Genomic DNA, 16,114 nt, shown 5'->3' on the forward strand with positions numbered 1-16,114 from the left:
ACACACACACACACACACACACACACACACACACACACACACACACACACACACACACACACACACACAGAGTCCTGAGTCATCCACATAGTCTTGCATAGCCAGACTTCTGACTATTGGCATAATGTCACGTGGCTTGAGGTCTGGCCTCTTGAGACTCCATGGACTTCAGGTCTTGCCTGGGTAACAAAAATGGTTGCTTAGTTGTATCTTGATTTACATCATTCACATGGAGCCCTTTCTGAAGAGTCGTTGGGCTGTTTGATAACACTCTGAGACTAGCTTGGCTGAAAAAGAAGATCCTGATAAAAGGGAAAACAAGAATAAAGTACATATAAATAAGCACAACAAATGGGAAAACAAAGGGAACACAAAAAAAAAGGGAAACAGAGGAGACAGTGCCAAAACATTAAAAGTGCTGCTTAATTGAAATCTTGCAGGCTGTGTATGCGCGTGTGCATGCAAAACAACAAGAGAGGGTGTACACTAAGATTTGCTGTGTGTGTGTGTGTGTGTGTGTGTGTGTGTGTGTGTGTGTGTGTGTGTGTGTGTGTGTGTGTGTGTGTGTGTGTGTGTGAGAAAGAAAAGGAGGGAGCTCATGTGACTATATGTGTGTTTGCATACCTCTGGGGGGCTGGCGCTGTTCTTTTGAAGTTGCCCACCCTGCAGTATGAGTGGGCTGTGTACCATTAGACATGGCTGTTTTTTCAGACCTCCAAACCTTCGGGCTCACGGGCCACCAGAGAGAGGAGGGAGGAGGTGGGGAACGAGAGGAGGGGGGAGGGCGGTGGAACAGAAAAGAAAAGTGAGAGGAAATTAGGAGGAAATTAGGATGGACACAGACCCACAAGGACAAGGAAGGAGAGCTTTAGGAAGTGTGTATCTGTAAGAGAGATAAGCATTAGCATATCTACATAATGTTGTGCTCAAAGAAATGAAAAAGAACATTAAGGATAAATGTCACCGCGTAAGTAAAATCTCCCAAAATGTGCAGCGATTTGTTGCAGAACAAAGGAGGTTTTCTTTTATATACATATACAGTGACTCCTGCTGTTAACATTACAAACAACACTGCCTAAGCAGGCTAAGCTAAATTCACATTGCCAGCATCGGCCGTGCGACCATTTTGAATGGGGGTAGTGCATTTAGGCTGGTGCGGGGGTTGCCGCAGGGGGCAGCCAGAAAGAACTGCAGCGGCCTGCGGCGAAAAGTTGAGTCAACTTTTTGAGAAACGCAGCCCGACGTCACGCTGCGGTGGCCAATCACGTAACAGGCAATCAGACTTGTCAGGCTGTGTTTTGAGGAGGTAAAAAAGGAAAACAGAAAACATCACTGCCTCTATCACTGCCACAAGAAAGTTTAAAACACTATTAGGGTAAAAAAGACAAAAAACAAGCACTGAACTGCCCAGGAGGAAAACCCTAGGCTAATTGTTAAATATAAAGTTTACTTGTGCTACATTGGTGGGTTAAAGAACAACACAGGACATCATGGACTATAAGTGAGACTCCTACACCGCCCTGCAGGAAATCGCCGGATTGCCTTTTGGCAGCCTTTTGAACGCAGCCCTAAAGCAGATGTTATGTAGGCTATGTGTGTGTCTGCATCACAAATAGCTTGATTTATGAGCTGTGTGTGTCAGTGAAAGGGAGAAGGCCCTATTAATCAATGATGAGTCATGCGATGTCTGAAAATCCACTGATCTTTTTATTCACAGGCGGGGGAAAAGACGTAGTGTATGAAATGCAATCAGATGTAATTATTTGCCTTAGCAATACGGCCGATCTTTGACCTGCGACTGTCACATGCCATCTCACAACCGGCACTTATTTGTGCAATGTTTGAAAGCTAAGCAGCCTCTAATGGAGATGTGTGGCATCCAATTTAGCTGTTCTCAATCAAAGTGTTAATTGAGACAGATGGTGATGCAAGATCCATTACGTTTTCTGTAATACCAGTGAGCAAATCAAACCGCCCTAATTCTATGCTGTGCTGAGTGCCTGTGGATTGGTTGGTTTACTCTACAGCAGGGTTGCGGTCAATGCACATTTAGCACAGCCATTTCAGAGATTAGATGTCCTTCAGAGTTCTGGTAGTGAAAGCAGTTTGCATCAGAAGGATGAAGTAACTAATGAACATTGTGTCATCATCAAAATATGTTGCAATGTTGTTTTACATTGAATTTGTTGGAGTTCAAACAAATTTATTCCCTCTGCTAGTAACTTCTGCTGTGTTATTGCTCCACGCAGAAGGGCTGCTTGGAAGCAGAACGCTAAGATTAAATCTGTGCAGATTTGAACATTTTCACACACAAACATTTTAATGAATTAGCCTTATTGTTCTCTGTCATACCGAGACTTTCTCTAAGACACATCATGAGTACAAGTTATCCAGGTGATCTGTACTTTCAGAAGTTACAGGTAAAATCAGTTGCAGTTCTACATTTGAAACTAGCTGTCTCAGCAGTGCCTGTTGCAGTGCTAAAACAATACATTTGCAATTATCATACCTACTAGAGTGAACAGCAACCACACACATTTACACAAAGTTAATTTAATTGCCCAATTGTCTCTTTGCTTGCTGTATTCTTCACGTAGACTTTCAAATTGACTTGCACTTATGAGCAGGCTTGTTCTTTCACTCTTTTGTAGATGTACTAAAGCTAATTGAAGTCTGTCACACCAAATGTACGTTGACTTTCTGACAGTACGTTACCTAGGCTCGCTGGAAGCCTTTGTGTCATGTAGCACCAAACCGCAGAGCAGCATGGTGATCGGCTGGAGGGAAAAGGAAAGCAGGAGTCTACGAGTCACTTCGTTCTTTACAAAGAGAGGTGTGTGGGACATGGACCACCACCGTGGACTCAATCTGATAGGTGGGGACCAATGTGTACTCAGACTTGTTTATGATGTGAGAGTGTTAGTTTCATTTATATAGCTTAAAATCACAAATTTGTCATACACAATGCCATAAAGACCATCAAATGCCTCATTGAACACATTTTTATGAGGGTTATAAAAACTGTATGGTACTACTGTAATTATTTGCAGTTACCTCTGCTAATTTGGGACATTCTGATTGGTTGTAGCCACAGCAGGTGTGGATCATCAGGTCTTGCTGTGGAACCCGTATGTGACCTCAGAGCCAGTTTGTACACTCAGCGGGCACACAAGCCCCATCACCGCAATTCGCTTCATGCAGGCAAAGCAACAATTGCTCAGCTACTCCAAAGATAAGGTAGGACTGGAATGTGTGTCCCTGTGTGCAACACTCTGCTAGACAAGATAATGTGATGATTAAGTGCCCTATCATTGTAATATTAATTGTGATACCTTGCTATAATTACTGCAGAGGAAGGAGACCATGGTGCAGATCATTGGTAGCCTGTTTTGCCCTGTTTTGCCATTATAAGAGCTGGCGTCTCCTTAAAACCCTTCTTCTGTCTGATGCAGAGGATTTTGGTGCTAGTGGTGCTTTTCCTGTCCCCTTCCTTTTGCTTTACTAAATATAATAATTATTTTACAAGTGATTTATGTTCCATCTGCTTTTTTACTCAAACACCATCTGACATTGCAAGAAACTCAAGAAAGAAAGCTTTACCTCAGATTCCTCTGGAAGAGCTCCTGGAACAGCGACAGGCATCTTGTTTTGTGCCAAAAAGCAATATTGTAGAGTGAAATCTGACTCAGTGGCACATTGTGCACAGGCTGCTAGATTAACCATTATTCTTGGCAATTATTGTATTTGTTCTGTAATTATGATAATGTCTTAATAATAATAGTTTTTTTGTTATTTTTAATAGTTGGACTATTTATTTAATAGTTGCATGTTTCGACCACTATAGTACATCTACTAATATACTTTCCAGGTCCTGTGTCTATGGGATGTGTCTCGTCAGCTGTGTGTTCACCGTCTGGCCGGTGTCTTCCCAAAGACGCAGGAGGAAACGCACACCCTCCTGTTTCTCCACGAGGAGCGTCAACTCCTCTTACTTTCCTTCAACAGCCTGCTTCTCCTGCTGGAGACCACGAAGGAGGAGAGGAGGACCAGCAGTCATGAGCACCCTGTTACCTGTGTGCTGTATAATAGTCTGTTCAGACAGGTATGCAGGTGAAATGATTCCCAGGGACTTTATCCCTTTTATTTTCATCTTATCACTGTTTCTGTTTTATTTTTTTTTGTATTCAGAGACATATGGCAAGCAGTAGGAAGGGAGTATAGATGTTATAAAGTGGATGTTTGAAAGTTCATGCTTAACCTTGGAAACAGCAGTTGACAATACAATCTCAAAGTCCATTTACTTGTGGCTGAGTTAGGTCAGTGGGTAGAGCAGGAGCACATATGCGCAGAGGAGGTTTATGCCTCGATGCAGAGGTCCAGGGTTTAAATCCAACCTGTGACGGTTTCTTGCATGTCTTCCCCCTTTCTCTCTCTCCCCTTTCTCACCTAGCTGTCCTATCAAATAAAGGTGTAAAAGCCCCCAAAAAAAAAAAATCCATTTACTTGCTGTTCCGGACTTTTCGATTATATGCTCTTCGTCATTACATAATAAATAATCATTGCATGTTTTGTTCCCCTTGCCCACTGTCTGACTTACATAGCTGACATTAGTTCCCCACACAGTGTAGGAACACCACAAAAATACCAAAATAGTGCATCCAATAAGACCATCTCTCATTTGAAAAAGTGCATTCACTCTTGATGTTTTTTCCTGCTTTTATTCCCACTTGACTACCACATTAGTCTCATATTTTTTCTTCAGTGGTGGCTTAGCGCTAAAATAAAGTGTAACGAAGTGTGGAGAATTGTTTGGCTTTACAGAATACATGAGTGGAACCTGCAAGTCTCGCAGCATAGAGAGGATCAAACTCTTTTTGATGATTGATATCCTCTCCATCTCTCTCTCTCTCTCTCTCTCTCTCTCTCTCTCTCTCTCTCTCTCTCTCTGCAGGTAGTCAGCAGTGACTCTGCCTCCTCTGTGATCTGCTGGCTGGCTGACACGGGCCAAAAGGTCAAGCAGTTCCACCGCTGCCATGGCAACACTGAGATCTCCACCATGGCCCTGGATGGTACGCAGACCCGGCTGTTTACTGCAGGCGCTGACGGAGAGGTCAAAGTAGGTGGACACACACATACACACTCGTCCAGCTGTGATGCATATAACTGCAGGTCAATCGTCATAGAGATGCAAACTCTGAAATGTAAAAATGGCAGGGAATAGAGTTTGATGACAAGATGTGAAGAGGAAGGTGTAGTGGCTGACTGTTAAATAACATAAGATGTTCAAATTCGTAATCACCCCTAAACTTATAACGATTCAATGACTTGTTGTAATTTACCACTGTATGGGTGTCAGTGGGTCTGGTACGCATACACCCGGACTCCGGCTGTCTGAGGTGCAGGGGCGGAAAAAATAGAAAGGGTACCAGCTGGTACTGCATCGCGTTTTCTCCACTGGAAGGGCACCAGATGGACACAAGGACAATTTATTATGTTTTATCTAGCATTGAAGATGCTCCGATCTTTAATATAACACTGCTAGTAACACTGTGGTGATTTGTTTCACAAATGCCCCCGGAATAAATGTTGAGTTACTCTTTTTTTGTCAGCTTATGTGCAATGCTTTTCTATCACTGTTTGTGAAATCATTTAATATCCATGGCGATGTAGCTAAAGCTAGTATAGTGCTAGCCTTAGCTAACATTGCTGTAGCTAGCCTAGCCTCCATAGCCACACTGTCACAGTCATAGCCGTCCGACTGATAACAAAAATCATCCAACCAAATTGTTGCAATCGCATTATTTTTGGCAATTTATTTGTGGCACGCGATCATACATTGAATCATATAAACCTTGTATTGCATATTGTTTATTATTTACCATAAATGCTTCTAAAGAGTAACCCGGTCATCATCAGTCATGCAGCATTTGTGCCATTCTGACATACCGCTCCTAATCCAGTGGTATATGCCTTTTTCCACTGACATGACGCTGCTGTTGATTGGCATATTGTCATATGGCAGCAGTTTTTTTTGTTTTTGCTGTTGTTTACCTTCAGATTGTCTGTAATAACAATACATGTTTGTATTGATTACACCAGATATAGTTTTATAACAAATTCCAACTTGGCATGACTCTGCAGTAAGGGCAAGCTCCTACATCTGCCAGTAGGGGGCACTGTAGACCTGTGGTAACTTGTTCCCATTCACAGCGTTTCCTAGCCACTAATCTTTTTTATTTATTATTTTATAGATAAGAAAAAACAAACACAACCTTAATGGCAGTACGTGTTGTAAAATCGGAATATTTGCATCACATGTATCAGGTGGCTGTACTGTTGTGACAGTCTTATGTCAGTAACCGTAAAGCCACAAGAGTGGCATGCCAGTTTCAAGTGGCACCTACCATTAGGAAGCAGTATGAGTCAGTGGAAAATGTGTGATGTACTGTTTGTGAGGAGAGTCTTATGTATAATCAACAGATGCATTGCACTAAGGTATTGGCATATGCCTCTCAAGCAGAAGTGAGATAGTGTGTGTTAGGCTATGCATGTTGACACCATGCATAATAAGTGTTTGTTCACATTTTTGCATTGCAACAAAAAAGTTATAGCCTTCTCTGACTGATATTGATTCAAATGTGGTTGGTATGTCAAACAAGCGGTGCTCTGTGACTGTATATGCACTCCACATTCAAGCACTGCATAATGACTTCAAGCTCAGTACAATTGTTCTCAACAGATGAGTAAAATAATGATGCATATTATAATCAATATAATCAACCACATCGGCTCTCTGACCCCATGAGCCCTTGTGAGGATGCAGCCATGTGCATCCTGTGGAAGCAAGCAGTGTCAGGTATACACTCAAAGTGCCATTTGAAACAACTACACAAGTCATCCTCAGCAGAATAAGCACGCACCCCTTGGGCCAATTAGCAACAATATGCATCATCTCTCCAATTTTCATCAACACTGAACCTGTGGTGTAGCAGTTAGGGCCATTCAAAATTTGCTATTTTGACCTTTTAATTGAACTGTTCCCATTGGGCCAATCAGTGTTTCTTTTTTAAATGCCACAACAACACAGATCCAAACTGCGTCATCATGCAAAATTGGACAGACAGTGTGAAATATTACCTGAGCTGTCATGTTTTATGGATGTACAGTAGGATAGTGGCTTAATAGTTTATGTCCAAGTGTGGGCAACCAAAACAACATTCTCATTTCAAAACATCTTGACTTCACTTCTTGATAAAATAAGCAGTTGGACTTCTTTCAAAAAGTGAATACAACTGATGCTATTTCTGTTGCCTCTTTCTTTTCCAGACAAGAACATATTGGGAATGTTAAATGTTACAAAAGGGAGTGGCATGTGCACCGTGTGTAGCAACATAAAGTTAAAGAAACATGAAGGTGACATGTTAAAGGGTAACTAGCGTTTCTTTCAACCTACAATGTAAGTTAATAGTGCAATTGTCCAGGTGTATTTACTTTCACAAAAGTGCTCATTTTGCCACTGACAGGCTCAGATTAATATTCATAATATATACAGTATACAATATCATATATTAATATATAAGTGTCTGACAACATTATGGAAAGGATCCACACATAGGAAAATAGGGTCCAGGTTGAAAAAAACGCTAGTTACCCTTTAACTAGTGTACTCTGTTGGCATTTGGGTTTGCTTGGAAATTAAGCACATTTGGTGTTGTGATTGTGTTATTTGTGCTGCAGGTGTGGGACTTTAATGGTCGCTGCCTCCACAGAATGAACGCCAGCCTGGGTCGGGCTGTGGAGATCTCACAGATCCTGCTGCTGAAGAGGAGTATACTGGTGATGGGCTGGGAAAGGTACTGTAAATGTGTGTGTCTAAGTGTGATTATTTTTTTTGTTGCTTACTTACATTATTGCATCTTCTGTTTTTCTCATTCAAATATTGAATGCATTACGGAAAAAAAAGTTAAGACCCAGGAAGTGAGTATCATGAGTTTTGACGCAGTAACACCCTCATATACTGTGTGTGATTGCATATTATAACAGGGAGTATGTGTGTAAGTGAAAAACACAATGCATGTGTGTGTTTCCGTCCTCTCCTGCTACCTCTGCCTGCCAACGACTCAGAGCCAACCTGACATCTGGACTCGAACGATTATCGCTACCTCAAATTTGTGTGTGTGTGTGTGTGTGTGAGTTTTATACCTTCATCACATCTGCTCTTCATCTTCATCATCATCATTTCACACCCAGTGAGCTGTACTCAGCAGTATGCTATCAAGTTATACGACTCCCTCTTTCTCTCTCTTCTTCTCTTCTCCACTCACACACACACACACACACACACACAATGTCTTACTCTCTGGGGTGTCACAGCGGTAAAGAGAACATAGACAACCGATCAACAGCAGCAAATGAAAATACTGCCGTTATGACTTCCATCACTCATATCATTTTCTGTTTCTTCACATCCACCTACACCACAGTTTAATCCATATAGTGCTGCGTCGCATGGCATCTAATTCAAAGTCCGATTGCCTTCTGCTGCTCATGCGATCTCATGCAGCTTGAAATATCCACATCCCACTGGTAAACATATGCCTCAGTTTCAAACAATAGTGCACAATGTTTTTATTTCATGTGCACTGCCTGCACAGCAATAAAAGTGCTGTCATGACATATAACAAAACATTAAAGAACTGGTACATCTTCCATTACTATTACCGCTACTGCCACCAGTACTACTATTACTCCTATTATTATCTTCTACTAATATTAATATACTAATACTGCTACTACTGCCACTGCTAATCATACTGGTGGTACTACTACTACTACTACTAGTAATACTACTATTGATTACAGAAGGATAATAATAATAATAATAATAATAATAATAATAATAATAATAATAATAATAATGTATAAGTTTAACTCAGATCACCTATTCCTGATTACTAAAATTACTGTGAATTGAGTGGAGTGTGTGTGTGTGTGTGTGTGTGTGTGTGTGTGTGTGTGTGTGTGTGTGTGTGTGTGTGTGTGTGTGTGTGTGTGTGTGTGTGTTGATGAACCAGGTTGAACGTCAACATATACTGTAAAGAAAGTATGTAAGGTTTGTAGACGTAACACCTTTACACCTTCCTCACTTCTCACCACCACCTTCTCTCTGTGTCTCTGTAGGATGTTAACAGTTTTCCGTCTGCATTCCTTCTCAAAATCTTTTGTTGAACCATCAGAGTGGAAGGGAGGTGTTCAGCATCGCAGTGATCTGCTCTGTGCCGCATTCCAGCCTCCACAGACTCTGGTCACAGGTGTGTTTCTGTGTATGTATGTTTGTGTGTGTGTGTTGTCTGTGTATTGACAAGAAAACTAAAAAGAGGCACTGTAAATGTAAAGATGACACACTGTTCACCAACACACTTTATTAAATAGTTGACTTATTGTAGTCAGTTTTCATTTACATTAATTTCATTTTCATTAAGTGTTCATTTAACAGAACTGTACCCAATGTCATTAGGGTGCATGTGCTACTGTATTTCTGTGTTCTCTTACCTAAAAAAAAAAATTACAGTTTCATGACTTAAATTAGGAGCAAGGGCTCATGCAGAGAAAAGAGAGTGATAGAAAGACGGGAAAAAAAACAAAGACTCTGGAATGAAAATGCATCTTTGAAAAAAAAGAAAGAAATTCAGTAAAATGAAAAATAACGGGGAGCTGTTATCTGCAGATTAAAGTAAGTGGTGTTGTTATCAAAGGACTTGTGCTCCACATGCGACTCAATGCTCGAAATAGTTCTGTGGTTTCATGTGTGTCTGTGTAAATGTGTAGGAAAGAAAGATAACTAAAACTATTTCAGAATTCGCAATCAGAAGTACAACTGTGCTTGTATGTGTGCCTGTACAGCCTTACATAACGAGGAATGCGTACTACAACTCAAAAGGTTAACACTGCATTTTATCTTGTTTTTTGTTAAATGTTAAACAATATCCATATTTATAGATACAGTCAAATTAGACGGTAAGTAAATAAAGTAAATGTTTAAGTGAAGTGAACATGATCTAATTAGAAACTCTGCCAGAACCGTTTAATTCAGAGTTCTTCCCTGTTGTCCTTTGTTAGCTACACTGCCTGAAAGATACAGTAATTTAACATGCTTTTTGGGCAGTTTATTTCATACATCAGTATTTTATTTCTCAGAGGAACAACAACTTCCTTTTTCTCTATTCTGAGCTGACATTTGGCTCCACCACAGGCTTAAACCTTTACATGTCAGAGCCCATTAATTGGCAAGTTCCGTTCTAATTAAATTCTTAATTAGAGCTGTATTAAAGGCAGGTGAACTGGAAAGGTCAAGCAGTATATATGATTTAAAAAAACATACACATACAGTACTCTGCTCAGCGCTAACACTCATCTTATAAGAGAGAGATATATTTCCAATAAAAAGTTACAAACACACTCATTTCGCTTATTCCTAGTCTTTACTTGTATTTTCTCATTTTTGTCTCTCTGTCCCTCTGCTTGAGAGAGGAAATAGAACCTGAACTAAGCACTACCCACAGAGAGCTTGTCTGTTTTCGTCTTGCCATTCTTTTTTGGCTGTTGTTTTTGTATGCACAAGTATTAGGTAGGACCAGCAGGGGTGGGTGTTTTTGTGTCTGTATTTATTACCTCACCGATGGTATTCCTTGTGTAATTGAAAAAATAAAAAAAATAAATCATACATTTCAGAAAATTATCCAGAATTACCATCAAAATGATTATGCAACTGATCAACGCATGGATTCAGTGGTATGAAATGCAAATGACTCACACATGTGAAATCAGTAGTAGTGTTAAAATCACACCAGTGCTTATTAAAATGCTGAAACACTTGGTGCCTCTGGCTAATGAAAGACAAGGAGTTTTATCTCTTCTTTCAATCACTCTTATTTTTTACTCAACTTCTGTGAGTTCAGACAAACTTTGGAACTCGTCCCTGAAGTTTGTGAAGTTTGCATGACTTTTACAGTTTTCTTTTCTTTCTTTTTTTTTATGACTTTGTGGATCATGGAATTCAACCCTTAGGCACTTTATCCCTGTGCCAAGACTGACAACCTCCATTAACCAAAGAAGCAAAACGCTCGCAAGTTAAATTTAAAAAGTCAACATCCTAACAAAAGATAAGCACATTAATGAGCAGGTCTGTGAAGGTCTTTAGTATGCAAATATAGGATACTACAAGCAAGGCACCTCATCACTCATCACATTCTTAGATGTTTCTGCCTGAGGGATTGAACTGGCAATCCTCCAGTCACTGGTCCACTTCTATAACCATCAAACAACAAACACTCTGAAACCAATTTGCCCCAGTATGCTCTTCAGTTTGTGAAGTTGTATCACTTTGGCTCACACGCTGAAAGTTGAGTTTCAGTTTACCAGTCTGTGCGAGGAGAGACACTTCTTTGGCCTTCTGGGACGCATCAACCCCAGAGATAAGTATAGAGAGCGATAAAGTGAGGGATTGAGGTGAAAAGGTAGATAAGAGTGGGTGTTCTCGAAGCTGGAGGGAGAAATGGTTTGGAAGGAAATGAATAGCTGGAGCTGGAACAAAAGCACAATTCAGGAGCTACGTTGTGCACTTGGAAACTTCTTCAAAGTTGCCCCTCCAATTTCTGTTAGTGTGGTCAGCTCCTCTCTCTGCCTGCTTCCTCTCTTTTTCCCAGTCTCTATCTGACACTCCGCGTTCACTTCTGTTTATATTTTATCTCATCTCCTTAGTTAGCCTGCTGCATTTCTACCCACAAACACACACACAGCTCCGCGCTGCACCCTCCACCTCCAATTTAATCCAAAAGCCCAATTTAAGTTATGTTTATTAGAGCTTTCTCAGTGGGAGTGAGAGAAAATGAGACATAGTATGTTCAAGTGTGTGTTTGTGTGTGTGTGTGTGTGTGTGTGTGTGTGTGTGTGTGCCCATTGTAAGGCTGCAGGGGTGGGGGTTCGTATTTTCTGGAAAGAGAGAATAAATGTATGATGTATGTTGTATGTGTATGTGAAGGTGTTTAATTGCATAGGTCTCTGAAATGTGACAGTGTGATTGCATTTTTGGACCTAAACCAAATTACTGAATCATTTTGTTAATAGTTGATGCAAATAGTAATTGACAAAACAAAAGCCGTGTGACTCTAATGAATACAAGTGATTCTCCTCATAAATAGTATTTTTTTTTATTATAAGCAGCACTCTGCCTGATCTTTGACATAGAGTTGATGGTTTCCTAAAGAGAGACACAAAATTAAATCAGTATCTCCTTCATGAAGACTTGCAGTTTTTGTATTGGGGGTACTGGTTTATCCAGATCAACTTATCCCTTAAAAATATCATAAACTGATGTAATTCATTCATAAATTCCTCCTACGCTTAAATATGCTGTGTATTGCTCTCTCTCTCTCTCTCTCTCTCTTTCTCTGGCCTTTGGGCAAAAGATGAATCACATTCACTTCTCGATTTCCTACATTTCCACACTTATCGACTCGTGCACTAAACAAAAGGTGGATGTGAACTATCGCTGTGTAACTTTCCACATAAACTATTTTCGATAATTCTTTCTTCCCTAAATCCGTCGAGCACAAAGACGGCTTCTAAAAGCGATGACGCATTAGTTTCAGTTGCCAGCATATTTCTTCAGGGTTGCAGTGAGTAATGCTGTTTTCACATCAAAGCATGTGTGCTGCCAAATTATGTGTTAGGTATGTGCCAAGTGAAAGCAATGGTGGCATGAAGGCCACTAGTGACAAAAGTCAATTTAAAGTTCTGTTGGACACACACACACATGCTCTGTGTGTGTGTGTGAGTGTGTGTGTGTGTGTGTGCGCGTGTATATGTGTTTGTTTGTGTCTCAAGTTGAATCTAGTTGCAGCAGGAGCATTTGGCTGATGTGGGACTGAAGCCTCCTCATCCATATTCAGAGTCTTTGCTAGTTTCCGCTTGGATTCACACACACACACACACACACACACACACACACACACACACACACACACACACACACACACACACACACACACACACACACACACACACACACACACACACACACACACACACACACCCAGCAGGGTACATGTACACAAGGGTCCTGTGTACCTCCTTCAGTCACAACCCCCCTCTCCCCCTTTCACCCTTCCTTCTTTCCTGGGATCCCTTAATCCTCCATGGCTGAACACCTTCCAAGCGACCAAAGACCAACTTGTCTGAACTTTGATGGACAGCCAAAAAAATTTTAGAAATGAAAATGCTAGCGTAGAAATCAGAACACTAAATGCAGCGATTAAATCTTTTTCAAGCAGAGGATGCTCTGATATATACGTACGGTATATTTTAAATTTCTTTCTCAACAAGTTAATGAGTTAAGGAAAGTTGTATAAAGCCTTTTGAGGCTCCAGAGGTAGCTGCGTGAAGTCTGATAAATGTCCTCAAGTGATGTCTCTTGAGTCAGCGTCGGTTCGGTCTGAAGTTTGAAAATAAAATCTAAAATCTGGGTGTGTGTAGGTGTGAGCTTACTAGACCTTTGTAGGTAAAAAGATGATTTCTCTGGTTGTGCTGCGTCAGTTTTGTTGCGTTTTTTACGAAGATGTTAAGAGTGCAATCCTATTGGTGGAGTTCTCTTTTAATGAAAAGGAGGTATGAGACTTTGTTAGTGTGCCTTTGACAATTTATTTATCTTCCATGAATGAACATGTATCCTAGTTATTAGTGTATTAGAGCACTTTTAAAAATGAGCAAACTGATGTTAATCCAGCTCCATTTCGAAGCTTAACATTGTGTAGATGATGGTGATATTGACACCCTCTCTATCTCTGTCACACACACACACACACACACACACACACACACACACACACCACACACACACACACACACACACACACACACACACACACACACAGCATGATAAAAGTCACCTAAAATACAGATGCTGGCCCTGGGCTGCATGAATAATGCAGGCAACTCACACTCTCATAAACTTTATACCTCCTATTGCTCACATATACACACCTCCCATACTGTAGCTAACACACTCCTCACATATCTTATTAACTCCTGCTGTTCATCCGTCGAACCACCTAATGAGATTCCTGCTTCATATAATAAACACACACACTTTCTTATATATAATGTAGATTATTTGAAAAGTTTCTCTTGAAGTGAATATTGAGTGTTGGAACAGATGGTAGCTGTGGCAGATGTTGAGCTTTATCTTCTTTAAAGTGGTTTTAGTGGCTGTCTTGCATGATTCAGCAGCACGAGGAAAGTAAAAGGGTGTGTTGACAGAAAGTTTGTGTTAATTGTTAATATTTCTTTTAAAAAGTGTAATTTTGGACTAGTTTTTTCAGTGTATTTGCCAATGCAGAAATGTCACCAAAAAAAAAAAGGCAATGTGTGAGTTCATCATAAACTCTTGCACTTTGTTTCGTTTCATTTCTGATGTGTGCAGGAAGCTACGATGGAGAGATTATAGTGTGGAACAACAGCACAGAAAAGGCATTGAGGAAACTGGGGCCACATGCTGAACACATAGAAGGCAAGAAGTCTCATTTTCATGCACAAATGCAACTAAATTCAACAAAGACTTTTATTTTGCAATTGTAAAGCAAAAGCTTCTTGCCCTTCTGACTTTGATTTGTCTCTCTTTCCTTATTTTTCTTTATCTTTCAATGCTTTGCTCAACTCAGATTTCCCCGATTCTCATGTTGGTGTGAATGGTAAAGAAGACTCCGATAACTCCTTCGCCATCACTAGATTGTTCTTCATACCAGGACGCACTTCTACAGTTGCTTCTACAGGTGAAGTATTGCAAACTAAACAACAACTGTGCAATCCTTATCAACCTTAGAGTGTGGGTTATTTTTTAGAATAGGTTGTGTAAGCTGTGGGACACGGCATGATGTTTTAGTAACGGTCGGCAGCATCACCTCCGGAGCTATCCCAAAATAAAAGCAGTGATTACAAAGCATATTCCTTTTACCCCCATACATTCTGTATCTTGACCTGAGTCACATTGTTGCTCAAATTACCATGTCATCTTGACCAATTTTTCTTTTGCCAGTTTTTATTGTAGCCATACAACCTCTGAAACCAGTTGGTGATTCTGCCTTTTGTTTTGAGGCCAAAGCCTTTTTAAACTGCCTGCATATATACTGTAGTTTGACTTGCTATGTGAGAGCCTGTGATTTTAAAGAGTTACAGTTGATGCGAACACAGTGAAGTTACTTCAGAGAGTTGAAATAGTTCTACAATCAAAAGCCTTTCTTAAATGCGAAATACACTGCATATACAGCCTTGTTTTGTTGTTGAAATACACAGTTGCAATACACAGATGCACGCTTGTGTTTGCACATTACAAAGACAGTAAGGTTGGTATCTCTTGCTAAGTTACTGTACAGTAGCTTCACATCAATGGTTGTCTGATGTGGTGAGTTTGCTTCAAGTTTTCCCATTTTAACTACTTTTCATATGCAGTAACTCAAGCTCTAAACTTTACTTTTCTTTCTGTCGCTATTTTAACTATACCCGGGGTTGCTTTGCTTTTTATTCCAGTTTGATTTATTCTCAGTGTTATTCCTGCAGTAGCCGCTTAACTGCTGGGTAAAAAAAAGCATGATCAGCCTCTGCACCCTGGACTTCATGCCTGCTGCTCACACTGACTGAGGCAACAATGTGTGTGTGTGTGTGTGTATGTGTATGTCTGTGTGTGTGTGTGTGTGTGTGTGTGTGTGTGTGTGTGTGTGTGTGTGTGTTGTTCAACCCTTGCAGTACAGAGCCGTTGTCAATAGAGCAGCTAATATATGAGCTTCTAATGCCCCAGATCCAACTTATTTTCCAGGCAAAACCTACTGTATATTCCCACATTTCCAGCAGGTGGTGCAGACTTGGTGTCCTGTGGAGGTTCAGGTGTAGTCAGACTCTGGAACACCTTCCACAGCCGCCTGGTGGGACAGTTCACAGCTCACAATAGGGACCTTGGGTCTATTGTTATGACTGTCAGCCCCTGTGGAAAATATTTAGTCACGGCTGATAGGGAAGGAACACTCAAGACTTGGGACATACAGGTAGGTGTTTGTCACACAGA

At 40.6% G+C, this 16,114-nt stretch overlaps 1 protein-coding gene across 1 annotated transcript in view; it reads left to right on the forward strand.

Moving 5' to 3' along the window:
• LOC120544365 (WD repeat-containing protein 49-like) overlaps positions 1-16,114 on the forward strand; it is a 28,272-nt gene that overhangs the window by 8,642 nt on the left and 3,516 nt on the right. The window contains exons 8-16 of the mRNA XM_039778045.1: positions 2,708-2,875; positions 3,089-3,237; positions 3,869-4,102; positions 4,952-5,116; positions 7,738-7,853; positions 9,181-9,311; positions 14,480-14,566; positions 14,718-14,828; positions 15,901-16,094. Of these exons, the coding sequence (XP_039633979.1) occupies positions 2,708-2,875; positions 3,089-3,237; positions 3,869-4,102; positions 4,952-5,116; positions 7,738-7,853; positions 9,181-9,311; positions 14,480-14,566; positions 14,718-14,828; positions 15,901-16,094 (1,355 nt within the window). The remainder of the gene's footprint in view (positions 1-2,707; positions 2,876-3,088; positions 3,238-3,868; positions 4,103-4,951; positions 5,117-7,737; positions 7,854-9,180; positions 9,312-14,479; positions 14,567-14,717; positions 14,829-15,900; positions 16,095-16,114) is intronic.

The sequence above is a fragment of the Perca fluviatilis genome, chromosome 2, assembly GCF_010015445.1.
Source record: "Perca fluviatilis chromosome 2, GENO_Pfluv_1.0, whole genome shotgun sequence".
Classification (NCBI taxonomy): domain Eukaryota; kingdom Metazoa; phylum Chordata; class Actinopteri; order Perciformes; family Percidae; genus Perca; species Perca fluviatilis.